General features: G+C 40.9%; 1 protein-coding gene across 2 annotated transcripts in view; it reads left to right on the forward strand.

Moving 5' to 3' along the window:
- The window catches only part of MAGI3 (membrane associated guanylate kinase, WW and PDZ domain containing 3), a 60,008-nt gene that overhangs the window by 21,140 nt on the left and 22,179 nt on the right, over window positions 1-16,689 (forward strand). For both annotated transcript variants that reach the window (XM_053998239.1, XM_053998240.1), the window contains exons 2-9: window positions 7,670-7,786; window positions 9,218-9,337; window positions 10,782-10,991; window positions 12,277-12,451; window positions 13,250-13,329; window positions 14,695-14,752; window positions 15,798-15,892; window positions 16,497-16,685. In XM_053998239.1, coding sequence (XP_053854214.1) covers window positions 7,670-7,786; window positions 9,218-9,337; window positions 10,782-10,991; window positions 12,277-12,451; window positions 13,250-13,329; window positions 14,695-14,752; window positions 15,798-15,892; window positions 16,497-16,685 — 1,044 coding nt within the window. The remainder of the gene's footprint in view (window positions 1-7,669; window positions 7,787-9,217; window positions 9,338-10,781; window positions 10,992-12,276; window positions 12,452-13,249; window positions 13,330-14,694; window positions 14,753-15,797; window positions 15,893-16,496; window positions 16,686-16,689) is intronic.

Consider the following 16,689-nt stretch of genomic DNA (forward strand, 5'->3'; position numbering starts at 1 on the left):
ACTGATTGGTTTGACCCAACTTCCTGGAAAAAAAAATTCACTTCCATGTCAAACCACGACACAGGTTCTGATTGTTGTTTTGACCTTTTAGAGTGTTGTGACATCCTTTTAATATGTTTGAACCCATTGGTGTGTTGCCGTACCAGCTCCATCACTTGCATGGTGGTTTGAGTAGATCATGGTCAGGAAATGGCCTCAAGTTACACTGAGGGCAGGGTTTACTTTAGGTGTTGGGACATTTTTTTTCATGGGAAGGGTTGTAAAGCTTTGGAACAGGCTACCCAGAGAAGTGGTGGAGTCACTATCCCTGAAGGCATTCTAAGAGACATGTGGATGTGGCACTTGAGGACATGGTTTAGTGGTAAACATAGTCGGTGCTGGTTGGACTTGATGACCTTAGAGTTCTTTTCCAACCGTAACAATTCCATGTTCTATTCTGATCAGTGTATTTGATTCATCTGCTGTTGTGATGTCAAAAGCCTGTTTCCTCTTGTGCTTTACGTCCCTTTGTCATTTTGAGAGTCATAATTAGATCTTGTGAATCACCTTTGGTTTTTGTGAGGTGTTTCAAGCTCCCAGGCTGGGCTCAGTGATTTTTCCATGCATCCCTGTAAATCCTTTTCTCTGTCTCAAACCTGACAGTGGCAGAGACTCACAGGGTGCAGTTTATCTGGATTCTTGTTCTTTACCATCACTGTCAATGCATCTGATTTGAAATGGAAATCATGGGCCAGTTTACCTCATTTCTGAAAATACAGCAAATCCTTATAAATAGGCAAAACATTGTTAATCTGTTCAGTGTTTTTTTCACTTCTCAAGAAGATATCACTTTAAAGGGAAGAAAGTCTCCATATGTAATAAAAAAGGTCAAACTTCTCTTGTGTAAAGTTCTTTTGCGTTTTTATTCCCCAGTGTTGAGTTGAAGGAAATGGTTATGTTTCCATTTTATTTGAAACCCTTTCATTATTTTAAATTATTTGAGTTCTGCATATATCTCCTTCAGTGTCTGATCTTCTATCAGAAAGAGCTGTATAGACCTTTGAACCTTGCTGTTCTCCTGTTTAATAACAGAGTATTAAAATACTTTACATTATCAGGGTAAACCCTGGTCACTGGCAATTCTCCTGACTGTATTCCCATGGTTAATGGATTTTTGTGTGCATACAATGTATTACTGTAACCATATCTGATACTGGTGTGTGTGAAGCTGGAGTCTGAAAGTTGGAACTACTTTACTCAAAAAAAATTTAATTTTAAAAATCCTTAAGGTTGTAGGCAATTCATTAGGCTATGCAATTTTTTTTACTGCCACTGCAGGGCATAAAACCAACTTAAAATGCTGTGTTTCTGGGGAAATCATGCAGAGAAGAAAAGTAGAGACCTGTGTTAGAGCCATGTAACTGAGAAGTATTGCTGCCCTACATACGGGTAGCAATTCTCAATGCAGCTGATCTCAATTTCCTACTTTTTCCTTAGTTCTGAAGTGGTGCATGACCCTGCCCTGCCATGTGCTGGCTGGGGATGCCCTGTGAAGGCATGGCCATGTCCCAGGAGCAGATGGAAGGGAAGGGGCAGGCATCTGCCCAGAGCTCTGCTGATGCTCTCCCTGCTCAGAATGTGTTCTGGCATGTGAGCTGAGTGCTTGTATGTTTAGGTGGTTTTAAAAAAAAGCTGTTTGTTGCTGGTTGTGCTTAGACCAGGGCTGCCCTCTGGGTGCAGGAGAGTGTCCCCCCACCCTGTCCATGGATATGCTGGAGCAGGCAGGGAAATGAGCTCAGGGTAGGTGGCAAAAGGTTAAGAACCTCTTGTTTTCGCTGGATCACAGAATCCCAGAATGGTTCAGGTTGAAAGGGACCTTAAGGATTGTCTGATTACATAGGCAGGGACACCTTCCACTAGACCAGGTTGCTCCATGCCCAGTCTAACTTGGCCTTGAACACTTTCAGGGACAGGGCAGCCAGAGCTTCTCTGGAGAACCCGTGCTAAGGCCTCAGCACCCTCACGGGGCGGAATTCCTTGCCTCTGGCAGTGGGAAGCCATTTGCCCTTGTCCTTCACTCCAGCTTTATTCTTCACTTCGGAGCTTCAGTGGTTCTGGTACATCTGTGAACAATGGCAAGTGTTGACTGAGTACCAAGTGTTATTTTCATACACCGCCCAAACAGCACAGACAGCTCTAGCTAGATTTTTTTTTTTGTTGTTGTTTTTTTTTTTTTTTTTTTTTTTTTTTTTTTTTTTTTTTTTTTTTTCCATGGCAGATCAGGAGCCCACCCATAGATACTCACACTAGAGCTTTCTGGTACAGTTGACTTTGACTTTTCCATTTCTATACAAGACAGAACAACAATTCAGGCGGATTGCATCCAAGCTTCCACTGTTTACATTTCACATATTGTCCCTCTCAGCTCCAAGTATATTTTGGAATCAACAGTGCATGATTTGCCACTCCTTTTTGTGTTTCTCAAGTATGTTTTGGTGACGTGCCTTTCAAGGGATATTGTAGTTATCTTAGAACTTGAAATGCTTTAATGATGGAATTTCATGAGCAAAACAGTCATACTAGTTTTCCACTGGTTTACTTACAGTGGCCAGGTTTATTGAGAGAATCTTTCCAACCCTGAAGGATTTCAAGGAAACAGCACAGAATGCTGGGATATTCAAAAATGTGGAATGAGAAGCTTTGTCTCTCTGAATCGGTCACCACCTTGACCAGGGATCTGAAGGCATTATCCTGTGAAGGCTGGTGTTGAACACCTCTTAGTTTTTAGTAATGAGTGATCTAAATCTGGAGGCTTAAAAAGTCAAAATTTGTAGTTATTGGTGTTCTGGAGTCGATTTTGTGTTACTGACAAAAGTAAGAAAATCCCCAAAGTCATCTGGGATGTACATTCTGTAATGGAGTTTGTGGTAACCTTATTTTGTGAATCTGGATAAACAGGTTTTCATTTCTTTCACTAGTACTGTAAACACCCTGTCAGTATTTTGAGCAGTCTGGTAAATGATTTATTAATACTGTAATGCTTATCTCTACCATAATTTCTGTAAGTCAGACTATATTGCCAAGAATTTATTGGATGGCATATAGCAAACTATGGCTAAACAAGCCTTTCGGCATAACCCTGTCTATTATTTCTCAGCTTTCAGGTAGTAAATGAGTTTGGTTTAATGGATTATTGTGGCTGTGAAGAGCCTTGAAATGCAATGCTTCACCTGACAGGGAGCTTGCCTGCATTTTGAAGAAGCTGCAGTTTTTCAGGGAATGAGCAGAAGTTACCCTGAGTCTATAATGGGGCCAGGATTGCTTTTCCCACATGGGTCACTGGTCCAGGCATGGTTGTCACCTCACCTCCTGAAGTGGCCTGGATTTTCTTAGGGAGCTCCTCTCTTCCACAGGCTGAGGCCCAACTTGGATTCCTACCATCGTTACCTGGAAGGACGACAGGGAGGTGTTGAGTGTGAGCATGCCATGGAGCCCTTGGTGACCTGGGACACAAGCTGCCAAGCATTGCTGCTAGTCTCAGCCTTTCTCCTCAGAAATCCCAGGGCTGTGGGCCCCCTTCCCTGAAGCAAAAGCAGGCTTCTGCACAGGAATCCACCTATGCTTCTAACCCACAAAATGAGGAAGCACCTGCTGACTGGGTTGGACATTCTCAAAATGATCTAGTCTCTTTTCTGTATTAGTTGTAATAATTTGAACCTCCCATCTTCTCCTTGTGCTGAGAGCATAGGTGGTGTGTATTTGCCAGGTCACAGTGAAGTACTTTCAGGTGAAGGTTGGCAGGTACTGACGGCTGCATCACCACTGGATCTTTCCAGCCTCTCCACATTTCATGAATGCAGTGATTCTCTTGCATGCTTGGAAATCCTTCATTGTCCTCAGTGAATGCACGTGTTCAGATCTGGAACTTATGTGAAATCATTATATGTTAATAGTTGCTGGGGAATGTAATAAAGCTAATGTGTTACACACTAATTCTAGCTTGGGTTTCCTAACCCTGCATCCCTGATTTGTGGAGCTGAACGTTTCTTTAAACGGCTTTTGCTTAGTCAACATCAAAAATCACTTAATCTCAGTGGGTGTATTGACAGCCCAGTTTAATTGAACAGTAACTGTTATCCACTTGATGAGCCCTGAAAATTCCTGTTTTAGTTAGACTGTGAGTGAAGTCATGGAGCTGTTTTATAGCTCATAATGTGTGTTTCACTGGAATTTTCATAGTCGGTGGCCTATGGCAGCCACAGCTTATGTAACACATATAGCTGAGCAGAGCCATTGGATACTCTGGGATTCTGTTCACATGTGTGGAATTCTGAATGTATGTGATGATACAATGGTTACATTTCTCCTCTGCTATGTTCTAAGTGAGAAAACAAAATTGCATTGCAGTATGTAATCTGCAATTTTCACCCTGTGCTGTTCAAACTCCACTGGGGAGGGGAGTGAGGAGACTTGGGGGGTGGAATTAAGGGGATCAGCAGGGGATGGCAGCAGATCACTGTGGGCTGGGCTGGGAGAGCTCCTCCCTGCCCAGTCCTCAAATTGTGGGGGCTGTTTCTTGGTAGATGAGAGGCTGGACATGCCCTGGCTACATGCACTGGGACCCAGAAACCAACCCTACCCCCAATCCCCTTTCTCCCCTTAATTTGTGTCCCTAATTCACAATGCTGTGTTTCACTGCAGTGGCACTTGAGCTTTTTTTTTTTTTTTTCCTGCAGTCACTTAATTCTCCTCTCCCAACTCCAGTGTGCATATCCTGACCTAAACATCTAAACAGTTCGTTGTGATTAATTTAAATTAGAACTGAAAACAAGAGGCCTGTGCCTGTTCATCTGGCAGAACCCGAGTGCTATAAAGAATATTATTCCTCTTGACTGGTCCCTGTGTTGCCAGTGTCATCCTTTAGAAGCGGCTCAGCAGCACAGCATACACCAACCCAGCATTTAGCAGGTCCTCTTGGAGAGGCTAATACATGAGGTTTTCCTAAAAGCCTGTGTGAAACAATGTAAAAGAAGCATGTTCAGCTCCTGGCGGGAAAATAATCTGATTTTTGCCAGAGGTTGTCTAAAGCAGCCTTACTATTACTTTATTTTTCTGCTTTCTAATGCACACCATTCTCTATGCGAATTTCTGCAATTTTTCCTCTGCCCACTATTTTGTTTGATTTTTCTCTGTTTTCCCTAGGCAATCCTGTCAATCTTCAATTCAGTCATCTTGGTTTCACAGTATACTGTAGTCTCTAAGCTTTTAATATTAAGACTTACCCCTCAATATTGGCATATCCTTAGTAGCAGTTTTGTCTTTATTTTGTCTTTAAACTGAGTTGATATTTATTGAAAAAGGTTTTTAAGCTTTTAAAATTTTAAACACGAAGAGGGAAAGATCAATGAGTAAATAAAGTCTGTAATTCTACATCCAGAATAAATTCTCACATATTGCCTGGTTTTTCCAATGTGCAGTACTCTGAAAGTAGCTGATGAACAGATCCATCTGCCTCAATGAGATACGTGTATTGATCTGCCTAAGTGAAATATGCTGGGATTGCTGAAGTGCATATCTGGCTTTGACAAGGAGATGGATGCACCATTTTAGCAGCAAAACATTTCTTTAATGTTGAGGAACTATCTTGTCTACAAAGAATGAAGTAATTTGTAGTAACAAATGGAAAATATTTTTCTTGCTGGAGATTACCCCATTTGTTTCCATATTCCATGACATCTTGTGCTCGTTATGCTGCAGGAAGCAAATCCAAAGTTTTATGAGGAACAGTTCATGCTGGTAAAATAGGGAATTGAGGTGGGGGCTGCAGAGTTGCTGTGCATTCCTGGGAATGGGTTGGATGGAGAACTGCATTACTGGGAATTGCTGTTGCTTGTGTAACTGCTGGACAGCCACGAGGACAATGCTGAGGTGTTGTCCTAATACTGCAAAATGCTTTGTGTGTGTTTGGAAGTAATTTTTAAATAAATGTTAAAGGAGGTGAGAAGTTTACTTCATTTGGAGCTCAGGACTTGTGTTCGGCACAGGATGTGCTGCTTGTTCAGAGGGTGTGCTGGGCTTCTTCTCTCCTTGCCTGAGGGTTTAAGGTGATTTTGTGTGTGTTTTGCTTAATCTGTAGACATCACTGGCCTCTCTGAAGGACTGATAGGTAATCTTGGTTCCACTTCAAAGTGCTCATCTTGGCATGTTTTTTTTTGGAGGGAAGAGGGTGCAGATTGAAATTCAGTTTGCTGTTGGTGAGTGGTGGTTGCTGAGGTCACGTTTGAAAGTTGAGAACAAGGTGTGGAATGCCCTCACCTTGGCTGAAAGGTAAGGGAAAGTATAAACTTGCCACAACCAAAACATGCAGCCAGCTTTGCAGAAGTGACACATGGTTGGGAAAACTTGGTTAGTGGTGGGAGGGTTTTGATGGTTTGGGATTTTTTCCAAACTTGACATATATGTAAGTACAGTAATTGGTTGAAGATGTAGATGAATGGGCCTTGTATGAGGACTGCTGTGGGGTCTGTGATCTGTTTGAGGTGATCTCCTCAGCAACTTTGAGCTCACAGGCTTCAAAGGCTCCTGTCAGAAACACTTCTGGGGCAGGTTTATGCATTTCATAACCTGTTGGTGATGTAATTTAACAGGAGCAGTTGTCTGTTCAGCCTTTTTCTCTGCTGTTGTGCTACACCAGCATCCATCTGCTGCTGCCCATCTCCTGTTCTAGGTTTGGAGACAGAGGCTGAGCTTTTTCCCTAAAGCCCTGAGTGTTCTGCTGCAGTATGTAACTTAAATTTACCAAGGTCACTGAACCCTATTTACTGTGTTTTCTGGGAGGCTGGCAGAGTACAAAAGATTGCTTTGTACCCTCCTGTCTGAAGGATGAGGCAGTAATACAAGAACTCAGTTATTTGTCTGCTGAAGGGGCTGTGGTTCTCCAGTGATGTGACAGATTCACTAATGATACCTGACAGAAGTATTGCAAAGGAGTAATCGTAAAAAAACCCAACTCCCTTCTATTACGCAATTTTTTTAAGAAGGAAGTATTTTCTTTTTATAATTTGAAGAATGCAAGTTCCCATGTGACAAAATATTGAACTCAGGTGACTAGTGAGTAGGTGTAAATTGAATGGAAACTACTTCAAAATACAGTGAAATAGTTTCTTGTCTGTAGAGACTTTGAATTTTGGTAATAGGTTTTGTATTTTAATACTTTATATTGATTTTCAAACAGTTCCAGAATATTGTCACTGTCTTGTTCGGGAGATGAGGGGGAGTGGTTGTTAGTCAGCTCTGCTTCAAACCACTGTGCCAGAAGAAATTCTTCCCTGTGACAGTGGTGAGGCCCTGGCACAGGATGCCCAGAGAAGCTGTGGCTGCCCCATCTCTGGCAACATTCAAGGCCAGGCTGGATAAAGCTTGGAGCAACCTGGGATAGTGGAAGGTGTCCCTGCCCATGGCAAGGGGTGAAACAAGATGAGCTTTAGGGTTCCTTTCTGACACAAACCATTCTGGGATTCTGTCATTTGACAGCACAAAATTGTATTTTCCATCAAGGTTGTTGTATTTAAAACAACCCAACTCTTCCAACTGTATGCTTTTTCTGAAACTTCTATAGCAGTGAAACACAATTCTTGTTGTGAGATCCTGCTTTACAAATTATTCTAATTTATTTTTTTTTCTTTCTAAGGAAAAGTGATCAACAAGGACTTGCGCCACTACCTGAGCCTTCAGTTCCAGAAGGGCTCAATAGACCACAAACTCCAGCAAGTGATCAGAGACAATCTCTATTTGAGAACCATCCCTTGTAAGTATGTAAAGATCAGCCTCATCTGTTCCTGCTAACTCCCACGTAGTTTGTGAGCTTGAAATGCCTTCTCTCATAATCTGGTTTAGAGTTTTACCTTGTAGGAGAGACTTCCGGCTTTGCTACAGTGGTTTCACATCTGAAGTTGCCATGAATTGGTGCAGGCAGTATGGACTGAAGACCAGCAAAAACTTGAGAATTCAAAGTTCAGATTGTTTCAGTAATATCTGTGTGTTGCTCTTCACAAGTTTGTCAGTAGTTGTTAGAATGACCCCAGCCACCACAAGAAATAAATCTTTCTCAGCATGATCAAGCAGTGCCAAAACATCCTGAATTTTGTCACTGTGCTGGGGTTTTTTTCTTCACAAAGAGCAAACTGAGACCTTGAGTGTCAAGTGCATTCGGCAGAGCAGGGCAGCTGGAAGGAGGGTGGGAGGAGGGGTTGGGTGCAGAAGAGGTGGCAGTGGCAGAATGTACAGGCAGACTGTTTGCTCATCCTGAGAAGACTGATTAAAAAGGCTCATCGTTGACTATTTAAATATTCATTGCACTAAAAACTTACTTTGTCAAGTAACATTTTTGTATCTACAGGAATTCTGCTCTCTTCTCTCTGAGCACACCTGAGAGTTTGTGGCTTTCTTAAACTCCATTTCACTATTACTAGCTTTTATTTACCAGCTCTTGTTCATGCTGCTGCCTGAAAAAATGATACATGCTTTTGAAATACTATTAGGCTGTAGGCAGTTATGAATAGTAATGAATCAGTGAAGTCCTTTCAGGAGAGCTTTAATTAAGTGTTGTAACTATAGGAGGCCTGTTTTCATAGACAAAACACTTTGAGAACCTCTGCATTAACACAGCAATTTACTGACAAAGCTAACCTACAGCCAGGGGTTGGAGTGTGGCTGAATTACACTCTGAATTATAGGTTAAAAAATAAATTCTGTGCCGAGTTATGGATTTGGTGGCCCAAAAATCAAATGTGCTTAGTCATGATGACCTCATTGCAAATTAGAGAATTGGTGCTGGTGGAAATAGGGAAAGATGCAGCACCCTCACAGCTGAGTTAAAATAAAATATCGCAGCTGTTCCAAGAATCCCAGACTGCGATTGCATGGCCCAGGTGTCATCAGCTGCCACAAAAGTTGCTTTTGGTTCACTGACCATAAGAAAGAATTCTCTCTTAATTGCCACCTCACCCAGCTGCTTCTCTCCTCCTCCCCCAGTATCAGAACTGTTGTTCCTATGTAATTTACTGGCTCAGTTTTTATACATTATTGTTCACTTGCTCACCAGTTGTTTCACTGGAGTGACATCATGATTGTATAAAGATTTGAAAAGATATTGTTTTTACTGAACTGTACTGTAGGCAGCATTTGGTAACAAGCAGCACTTAAGTGTCTTACAAGAATATTTTCTTTGTCTTTGCAGGCACTACAAGGGCTCCCAGAGATGGGGAGGTCCCTGGGGTAGACTATAATTTCATTCCTGTTGAGCAGTTTAAAGCATTGGAAGAAAGTGGAGCCTTACTAGAAAGTGGAACATATGATGGTATGTCAGTGATGTTTAATAGAATGGGAATAAGGACTCAGTACTTGTGTCCAGGATCTTAGTCCAAGTGTTGCTCCTTGTGGTACCGGTTTTCCTGCCTCACTTGATGGTCATAACAGTAGTAGAGAGACAATAGTTAGTCTATTTTTGTGAAGAGGAGGAGCGATCTTGTTTTAAAGCTTTCTGATAGTCCACAGATTGTCCTTTCAACCACTCTTAATCCTACCAAATTATTTTCACCATTGCATTTTTGGGAAGCATTCTGAAAAGGTTTGTCTGTGCCCGGTACAAATTTAAGAGAATTTAGTCAATTTTGTGTACACCTCAGAGAACAGAGCCATGTTCTCCTCTCAGGTGTGCCTCAAAAGGACAGAAGGCAAGAGAAATTCTGACCCAGCAGGGAAACAAAAGCATTTTTCAATGAAAAGTTGAACAGCACTAGACCAGATTGTCCAAATCTGTAGGAAAGTTGGGTTTGGTAAATGTGGTGAGGAAAAATATTGTAATGAAGATGGTGAAAAAAGAAAATAAGATGTCAAAAGTAAACAATCCTGTGAAAGACTCTGTGCCTCCTGTTTTCCGTATCCTACACTATCTGTTAATATTGTCCCATCTCTGGAAATCTAACCAAATTTAGGTTAAACTAGTAGGGTTGTTTGTTTGTTTGTTTGTTTTCTTCCTGAGCTGCACTTCACTTTATCTGGCTGTTGCCTCTCTGAGCCTTGCTCTTGTTTGATATTTGTAGAAAGGTTTTCTTTCTATATGTATTTACATGGTCAAAGTCATATCCATGCCCCAAAAGTTACCCCAGCAGGAATTCTGGGAAGCTTCCTTGCTTTGTACTCAATTCCCTAATAAAAATCATATGAGCAGTCAGGAGAGAGGTCAGTGGCTGAAATTCTTTTCCAGAAAACAGCAGATGATTCCTTGGTGCTTTAGATTAAAATATTGAAGAAAAAATCTGTTCCTTTTTCTGAAGTGAAAATAACAGCATATTGATATGAAGATGTTGATATGAAGCCATATCAACATCTTTATTTTGCAAGTGTATTGTCAGTAGAAAATTGGAAGTGTTAAAAATCAATTAGTTGTTAACTGGTTTTATGGAAATAAATAACTCGTTTCTGCATAAAATTAATTTGTTTTTTGACTTCAGTATTTCTGTTGCTCCAAATCAATATTTTTCTTTAGAAAACTTCTAGCAGGATAAAAGTTTACAGGTAACCTCTTGTTTTCTGACAACTAGTGCTACATTAGCAAGAAGTCAGTGTATGAATAAACAGGCTTTGACTGTTGGTTGGGTTTTGGTAGTGCTGATGTCTTCTTTGAGGCTTTAAAATTTCACCAAAATACATTTGCGTGGGCACTAAACTGGTAACAGCCACTGCTAGTGCCTTCAGCAGTACCAGTACTTCAGTGATCTTGATTTCTGTCTCATTTTCAGGTAATTTTTATGGTACTCCAAAGCCTCCAGCAGAGCCCAGCCCCTTTCAGCCTGATCCAGTGGATCAAGTTCTTTTTGACAATGATTTTGATACTGAATCACAGAGGAAAAGAACCACATCTGTCAGCAAAATGCAAAGGATGGAAAGTTCTCTCCCTGAAGAGGAGGAAGAGGAGGAAAAGGAAGCAGTTAATGGCAGTGGAGGGATAGGTTGGTTGACAAGGGGAGAAATTCCCTAGAGTATTGTATGAATGGATAAGGACTATACAAATAACATTCGTGGTTCCTTAGTTTTGGTGAAGTATGAAGGCACTTTCTGTTCAGGTTGGTGCTTCTACTTGATTTTGAGATGACCTTTTAAAAAGAACCAGCTGTTGTCCCAGCCAGATGTGCAGTTGCATCATAAAATGCACTGCTTGGTCAAGAACATGTGATGCTGGATATGGGCCAGTTACACGAGCGGGAAGGAAAAATTTGTCCATTCTTGAAATAACAGAATCCTTCACAGAGTAGAATTCATACCCTGCAAATGTTACTGTTGAATTTTGAGGCAATTACTGAATTTGTACAAAGGAGATTTTAAGGAAGTTATTGGTGAGAGGGGAAATGTTGGCTCGTACTGTAAATTTTTCAGATGATTTTGCATAGGGGAACTACCACACAACCTGAAACCACCCAAGGGGGAGCTTGTGGAGAGAAATAAAGCCAAGCATGTTGAGGCTGGAGTGGTGTCCAGCAGGACCTTTCTGGGATTGGCAAGATGGCCTTTTCCTTTTGCTGTCATGGTTACTCATCTGGAGGGGGGAGAATTGATGGTGGAGAGGAACTGTCACATTGCATTTGCAGCTGATCCTGTGTGTGACTGTTTAGGACAGAGCTATACTGACCAGACCTGACTTAATCTTGTCATCTTCAGGGCTAGCAACACCACAGAAGGGCCAATGGTCTGGCTGGTGGTTGGGTGAAGGTCACGGACATCATCATGTCACGGAGGGTACATCAAGCATAACCTCGGTTCTGAAGGGTAGAGGCTTCTATTTAAAGTTTCCTGCAGAAATTTTTGGGATCTTTTTTCTAGTTGTGGCTTGTAGGAAGGTGTTGTTTACTTTACTAGCAGTTTGGGTCTTCTCTACATTTCCTTCTGATTCTTTGAGGAATATTAGTAGGATTTTTTGGGATTATTTTATGGCATTACAAACACTGTTCTCTCTTTAGAAATGGCAACAGAGCATAGTCAACTTGGATTTCTGCCAATGTTGATTTTTCAGAGTAGGCTCAGACACATAATACAAGGTTAATTCTGTTTGGCAGGGGAAGAGCAGAGTTCAGTCTTTTCATGTCAGCTTTTCAAAGTTCACAGCTGAAAAAAAAAGTGAAAAAATGCACATCACATACAGGGACATATTTGACATCCACTTGTAGCCAGATTAAGAGGGTGGTTCTTTGTGAGAAACAACATAAGCATCTGACAAACACTTTCCCTGAACAACTGCAGAAAACAAAGAAAAACATTCAGATTCTCCTGACTGGATGAAACCTGTTCCCAGCTACAACCAGACAAGCAGCAACATGGACTTCAGAAATTATTTGTTGAGGGATGAGACCCTGGAACCACTACCCAAGAACTGGGAAATGGCCTACACGGACACTGGCATGATCTACTTCATCGAGTGAGTAACTTGCTCCTTGGAGGAGAGAAGTGCTGGTGGTTGCAGTCTGGAAAGCTTGCTCTTTCACCTCTCTTCTTCTCTTACTGCTTCTGTTTCTTTATGAAATTTACTATTTTCCTACTGTTACATTCCTTACTCATAGTCCTCAATGTTGCACGCTCGCTATAATTGCCATTGTGCAGGAAGACCTTATGGTTCCACCTGCAAAGTCAGTTTGTTAGTTCTAAATTTTGTATCTCACAAATACAAAGCTGGCTGGGTATTGCTAAGTGAAATGTGACATGGAAACCTTCTCTATGTCAAATTTCTTTGAAATTTGAGACCTTGTTTAGCTTTTTCTTCTCTGCTTGTGTTCCTTGGCTGGGAATGGATGTTTCAAAATACAAATAGCCCAGATGAAAGCCCAGGTTAAGAAAGTAGCTCATGTGTGCACATGCAAAACTGCCTCATTTATGAGTTCTAAGGCCAAAATGAAACAGAAACCTTCCTGGCAGTTTAGCATATGAGGAGACTAAAAATATTTTTTTTCCTATCAGGTAGAAACAGCTGCTGTTCCTATATGAGCTTTTAGGGGCTGGGGGGAGGATTTGTGCCTCTAACACTTCCTGTGTGCCCTGGAGAATCTCCAGTGTGCTGGTGCCTTTTCTTTTTAGTATTTTATGATGTGACTGAGGCACAAATAAAGGTTGTATTATCTGAAGTCTACAGTTTCCTACAATAGTAAATAAAAATAAATAAAAAAGGAAAGTTTCTTCAGTGTGAGGGAGTTCTCTTACTGGCATGCATTCTGCTCCACAGTCACAACACCAAGACAACCACATGGCTTGATCCCCGGCTCTGTAAGAAGGCCAAAGCTCCTGAAGATTGTGAAGATGGAGGTGAGATGTTCAGAATGCATTTGTTACCTGTCACTGATAAATGTATGAGTTTATCCCAGCTGGATACAGTCCATTACTTCTGTGGTAGAAGCTTCTCTCTCGTATATGTGATTCTGGAGCTGGCAGTGTAGTGCTGAGTGTCCTGTTTGGTGGCAGTAGGAATTTACATAATACTGGGAAAGTCCATGGTGTATTTTCCCTGGAGTAGTAGAATCAGGCCAAACTTAGGTTTATCTGCATTCCTGAGCAGAATATGAGATGTTTCGTTCCAGTAAGTGTCATTCTTAAGGAGAAAGCTGCACATGAGTGATGATCTCACTGGAAACTGTTATATAGGTGGAATATGCCAGAAGAAGAAAGTCCATAAGTAACAGAATATAGGGATAACAAAGAAGGTATAGCAAAATACATATTGCTAATGATAACTATTGCATATGATACAGTATTTGAATGCAGAAGCTAAGGGAACAATCTGACTGATCTAAATTTCTTCAAGACTTCCAGGTCAGTAGCCTCCAGGCAATTTCTGCAACCATTTCCTACACAGTTGGGCAATTTAGTCTGCTAGAAAAGAGCATCAGATAGGTCTGTCTTCAGCAAATGCCTGACATGTTCCAAAAGCTGAAGCAGGCTCGGAATGACCTGTCATTCTCCAAAATTGCCCAGCCTAACAGCCATGTATCCATAATGAAGCCAGCTGGAGCAATGGCATGCCGCTGCTTAGTAAACATACATGCAGCTCTTTAAACAGAGATGCAGGATATCCAAATGAACAATACTTAAATTAATAGACCCATTGGGTCTTTAGTCAGAACCTGTGGAGCAATACTGGTATTAGTAATTGGTAACATGCTAGGGAAAATCCTGTTATTGTCAAACTTAGGGCAGATTCAAACAAGATTGCTGGACAAATTTATCCTTAAAGTGTCTGGCTGACTATATTCATTATTCTAATATTTAAATTTCCATGGTCAAGATAACTAGAACAATGAACTTGATAAGCTGACCTCTGTGGTAACTGCTTATTACTTTCAGTCAGTCATGAGCTGCTGGCACCCTCTCTACCAGATGCTGAATTTGCCATAAAAAGGAGCCTTTTGCATGTAATTTTCAGTATAAACAGGTCTTTATCATATTTTTAAAGTGGTGTGATTTCATTGAATACAAGGCTCACCATTTAGTGCAAGAAAGAAGAGTTGCAGGGCTTCAGATTCCCTGGAACAGGCTTGTACCTTTCATCAGGGAAGAAAATGGGACCTGTATTTTCCTCATATTTTTCATGAGCCTAGGTGTTCTTTAATGAAAACTCTGATATTTGTGGATCGTTTTCCCCTGTAATGGAGAATTTGGTCTTTCTGATTGCAGAACTTCCTTATGGATGGGAGAAAATAGAAGACCCTCAATATGGGACATACTACGTTGAGTAAGTGCTAATTATTGATTTGGCAGACATAAAAATTGAGCATGAAATTCTGAAGTCCTTGATCCCCAGTAAGTAGAGATTGTAATGCAGTGAAAGGCCAGGTTGGATAAGGCTTGGAGCAACCTGGTTTAGTATCCATGCTCATGGCAGGGGGTGGAACTGGATGGGCTTTAAGGTTCCTTCCAGTCCCAACCATTCTGTGATTCTGTGAAACTATTAAATATATCCAAGAAAAACAGTTCTAGGGTCACAAACTTATGGCACAAACTTCTGGTAGCACTGGCATGTGGGAAAATCCACAGTGTGACCTTAAAGACTTAAGGACTGTTTTTCATTTGGGGAAGGAAAGCAAGTTGCAACCAAAATAATTTATAGATGGAAATGAGCTGATGTCATTTTTCTTAGCTTAACAAAAACAGAGTCACCTGACTTAAGAGTGGCATCTGATAACTTTAAAAGAGTAAAAATAACTTGTAGATCATTGCTGTCTTCAAAGAGCCAAGTCAATAACCACTAAACTGCTGCAGGAGCTCTTTTGAAGCTCCTTCAGGCCAGAGGAAATTAAATCTCTCCTTAACCATGGAGAAGAAAAATGGTTGAATTGAAAATGTAGCTTGAGAGAGCAAGCAAACGTTTTTCACTTTGCAAAGCCAAGGTATTTGAATTATGCTCAAATTTGTTGGTTTTCTCTTCCTATGCTGTACTTCTCTATCATCTACTAGGGAAAAGGTGGTGCCTGAGTTTGGAAACAGTATAGGTAGATGGGTCAAGAGAAAAAGCAGGTTTGCTCAGATCTGAACTATTACAACTCAACCTGGTGATTAAAGGGAGTAAAATTTTATTTGCCTCAAAGTAAGTAAGGTGCTGAAAGAATGAGCATACTTTCAGTATTGGTTATGAGAGTTTTTTGTTCATTTCTACAGAGCATTCATCTGACATAATAAAAAATAGTGTTTGTAGATGTATTTTTTTGGGATTGTCATTTTTGGGAAGTAGTCAGAATGTTTTCTGTTGAAATCCTGACCCACCTTTTGTATGCCTGCAGTCATATTAACCAGAAAACTCAGTTTGAAAATCCAGTATTGGAAGCCAAAAGGAAAAAACAGTTAGGACAGACTGATGCTGGCCCTTCCAAATCAGGTATCACTGAATATTGTGTTCTTTGTCATATATATCGTTATTTGCAAGTATGCTTTATAAAAACCCAATTCTGGAATTCATCAAGGCATCAGCCTTGTCTTTTTGCTTGCCATTACAGTGTTACCTTCCAAGATATTTTGGGTTTTTTGAAGGATTTTTTAATGTTAAAATTTAATTGAAGCACTAAGACTGCTTTTAAATAATTTTGGTTGTTCTGAAGCTGGTTGTCATAAACCACTTTGGAACGTAGGGAGGGTTAGAAGAGCCATCTGGAAGTGCAGGTAAAGCCACACCTGGAGTTTTTATGCTTTCGATCTACTTTAAGCTTGATATTCAAGGATAAAAATTTGGAATTCAAGGTGGGAGGTTCGCATACAGCTCTGTTGCAATCTGTTCAGAAAAATTCTTTTCCATTCACTGAATTCAGCTGGAAAATGAGTGCAGCACTTTCCTGTCTGCTTGTTTATCTTTTAAAAGTGCTTCAGAAGCTGACCAACAATAAACAAATCATTAACCTTTGTGACACCTTAAAAATAAACAAAAAACTTACCGGAATTAACCCTGGTTTCCTGCCCTCCTGTCTCTGTATTCCATAATTCCAAAGGACCAGGGAGGTCTATCTTCACTCGAGATCCATCCCAGCTTACTGGAGCGCTTATAAGGACATCCCTGAAAAAAAGTACCATGGGATTTGGCTTCACAATCATCGGAGGGGACAGGCCTGACGAGTTTCTCCAGGTGAAGAATGTGTTAAAAGATGGACCCGCTGCACAAGATGGCAGAATTGCTCCAGGTCA

This window comes from Vidua macroura, chromosome 24 (assembly GCF_024509145.1).
Source record: "Vidua macroura isolate BioBank_ID:100142 chromosome 24, ASM2450914v1, whole genome shotgun sequence".
Taxonomy (NCBI): Eukaryota; Metazoa; Chordata; class Aves; order Passeriformes; family Viduidae; genus Vidua; species Vidua macroura.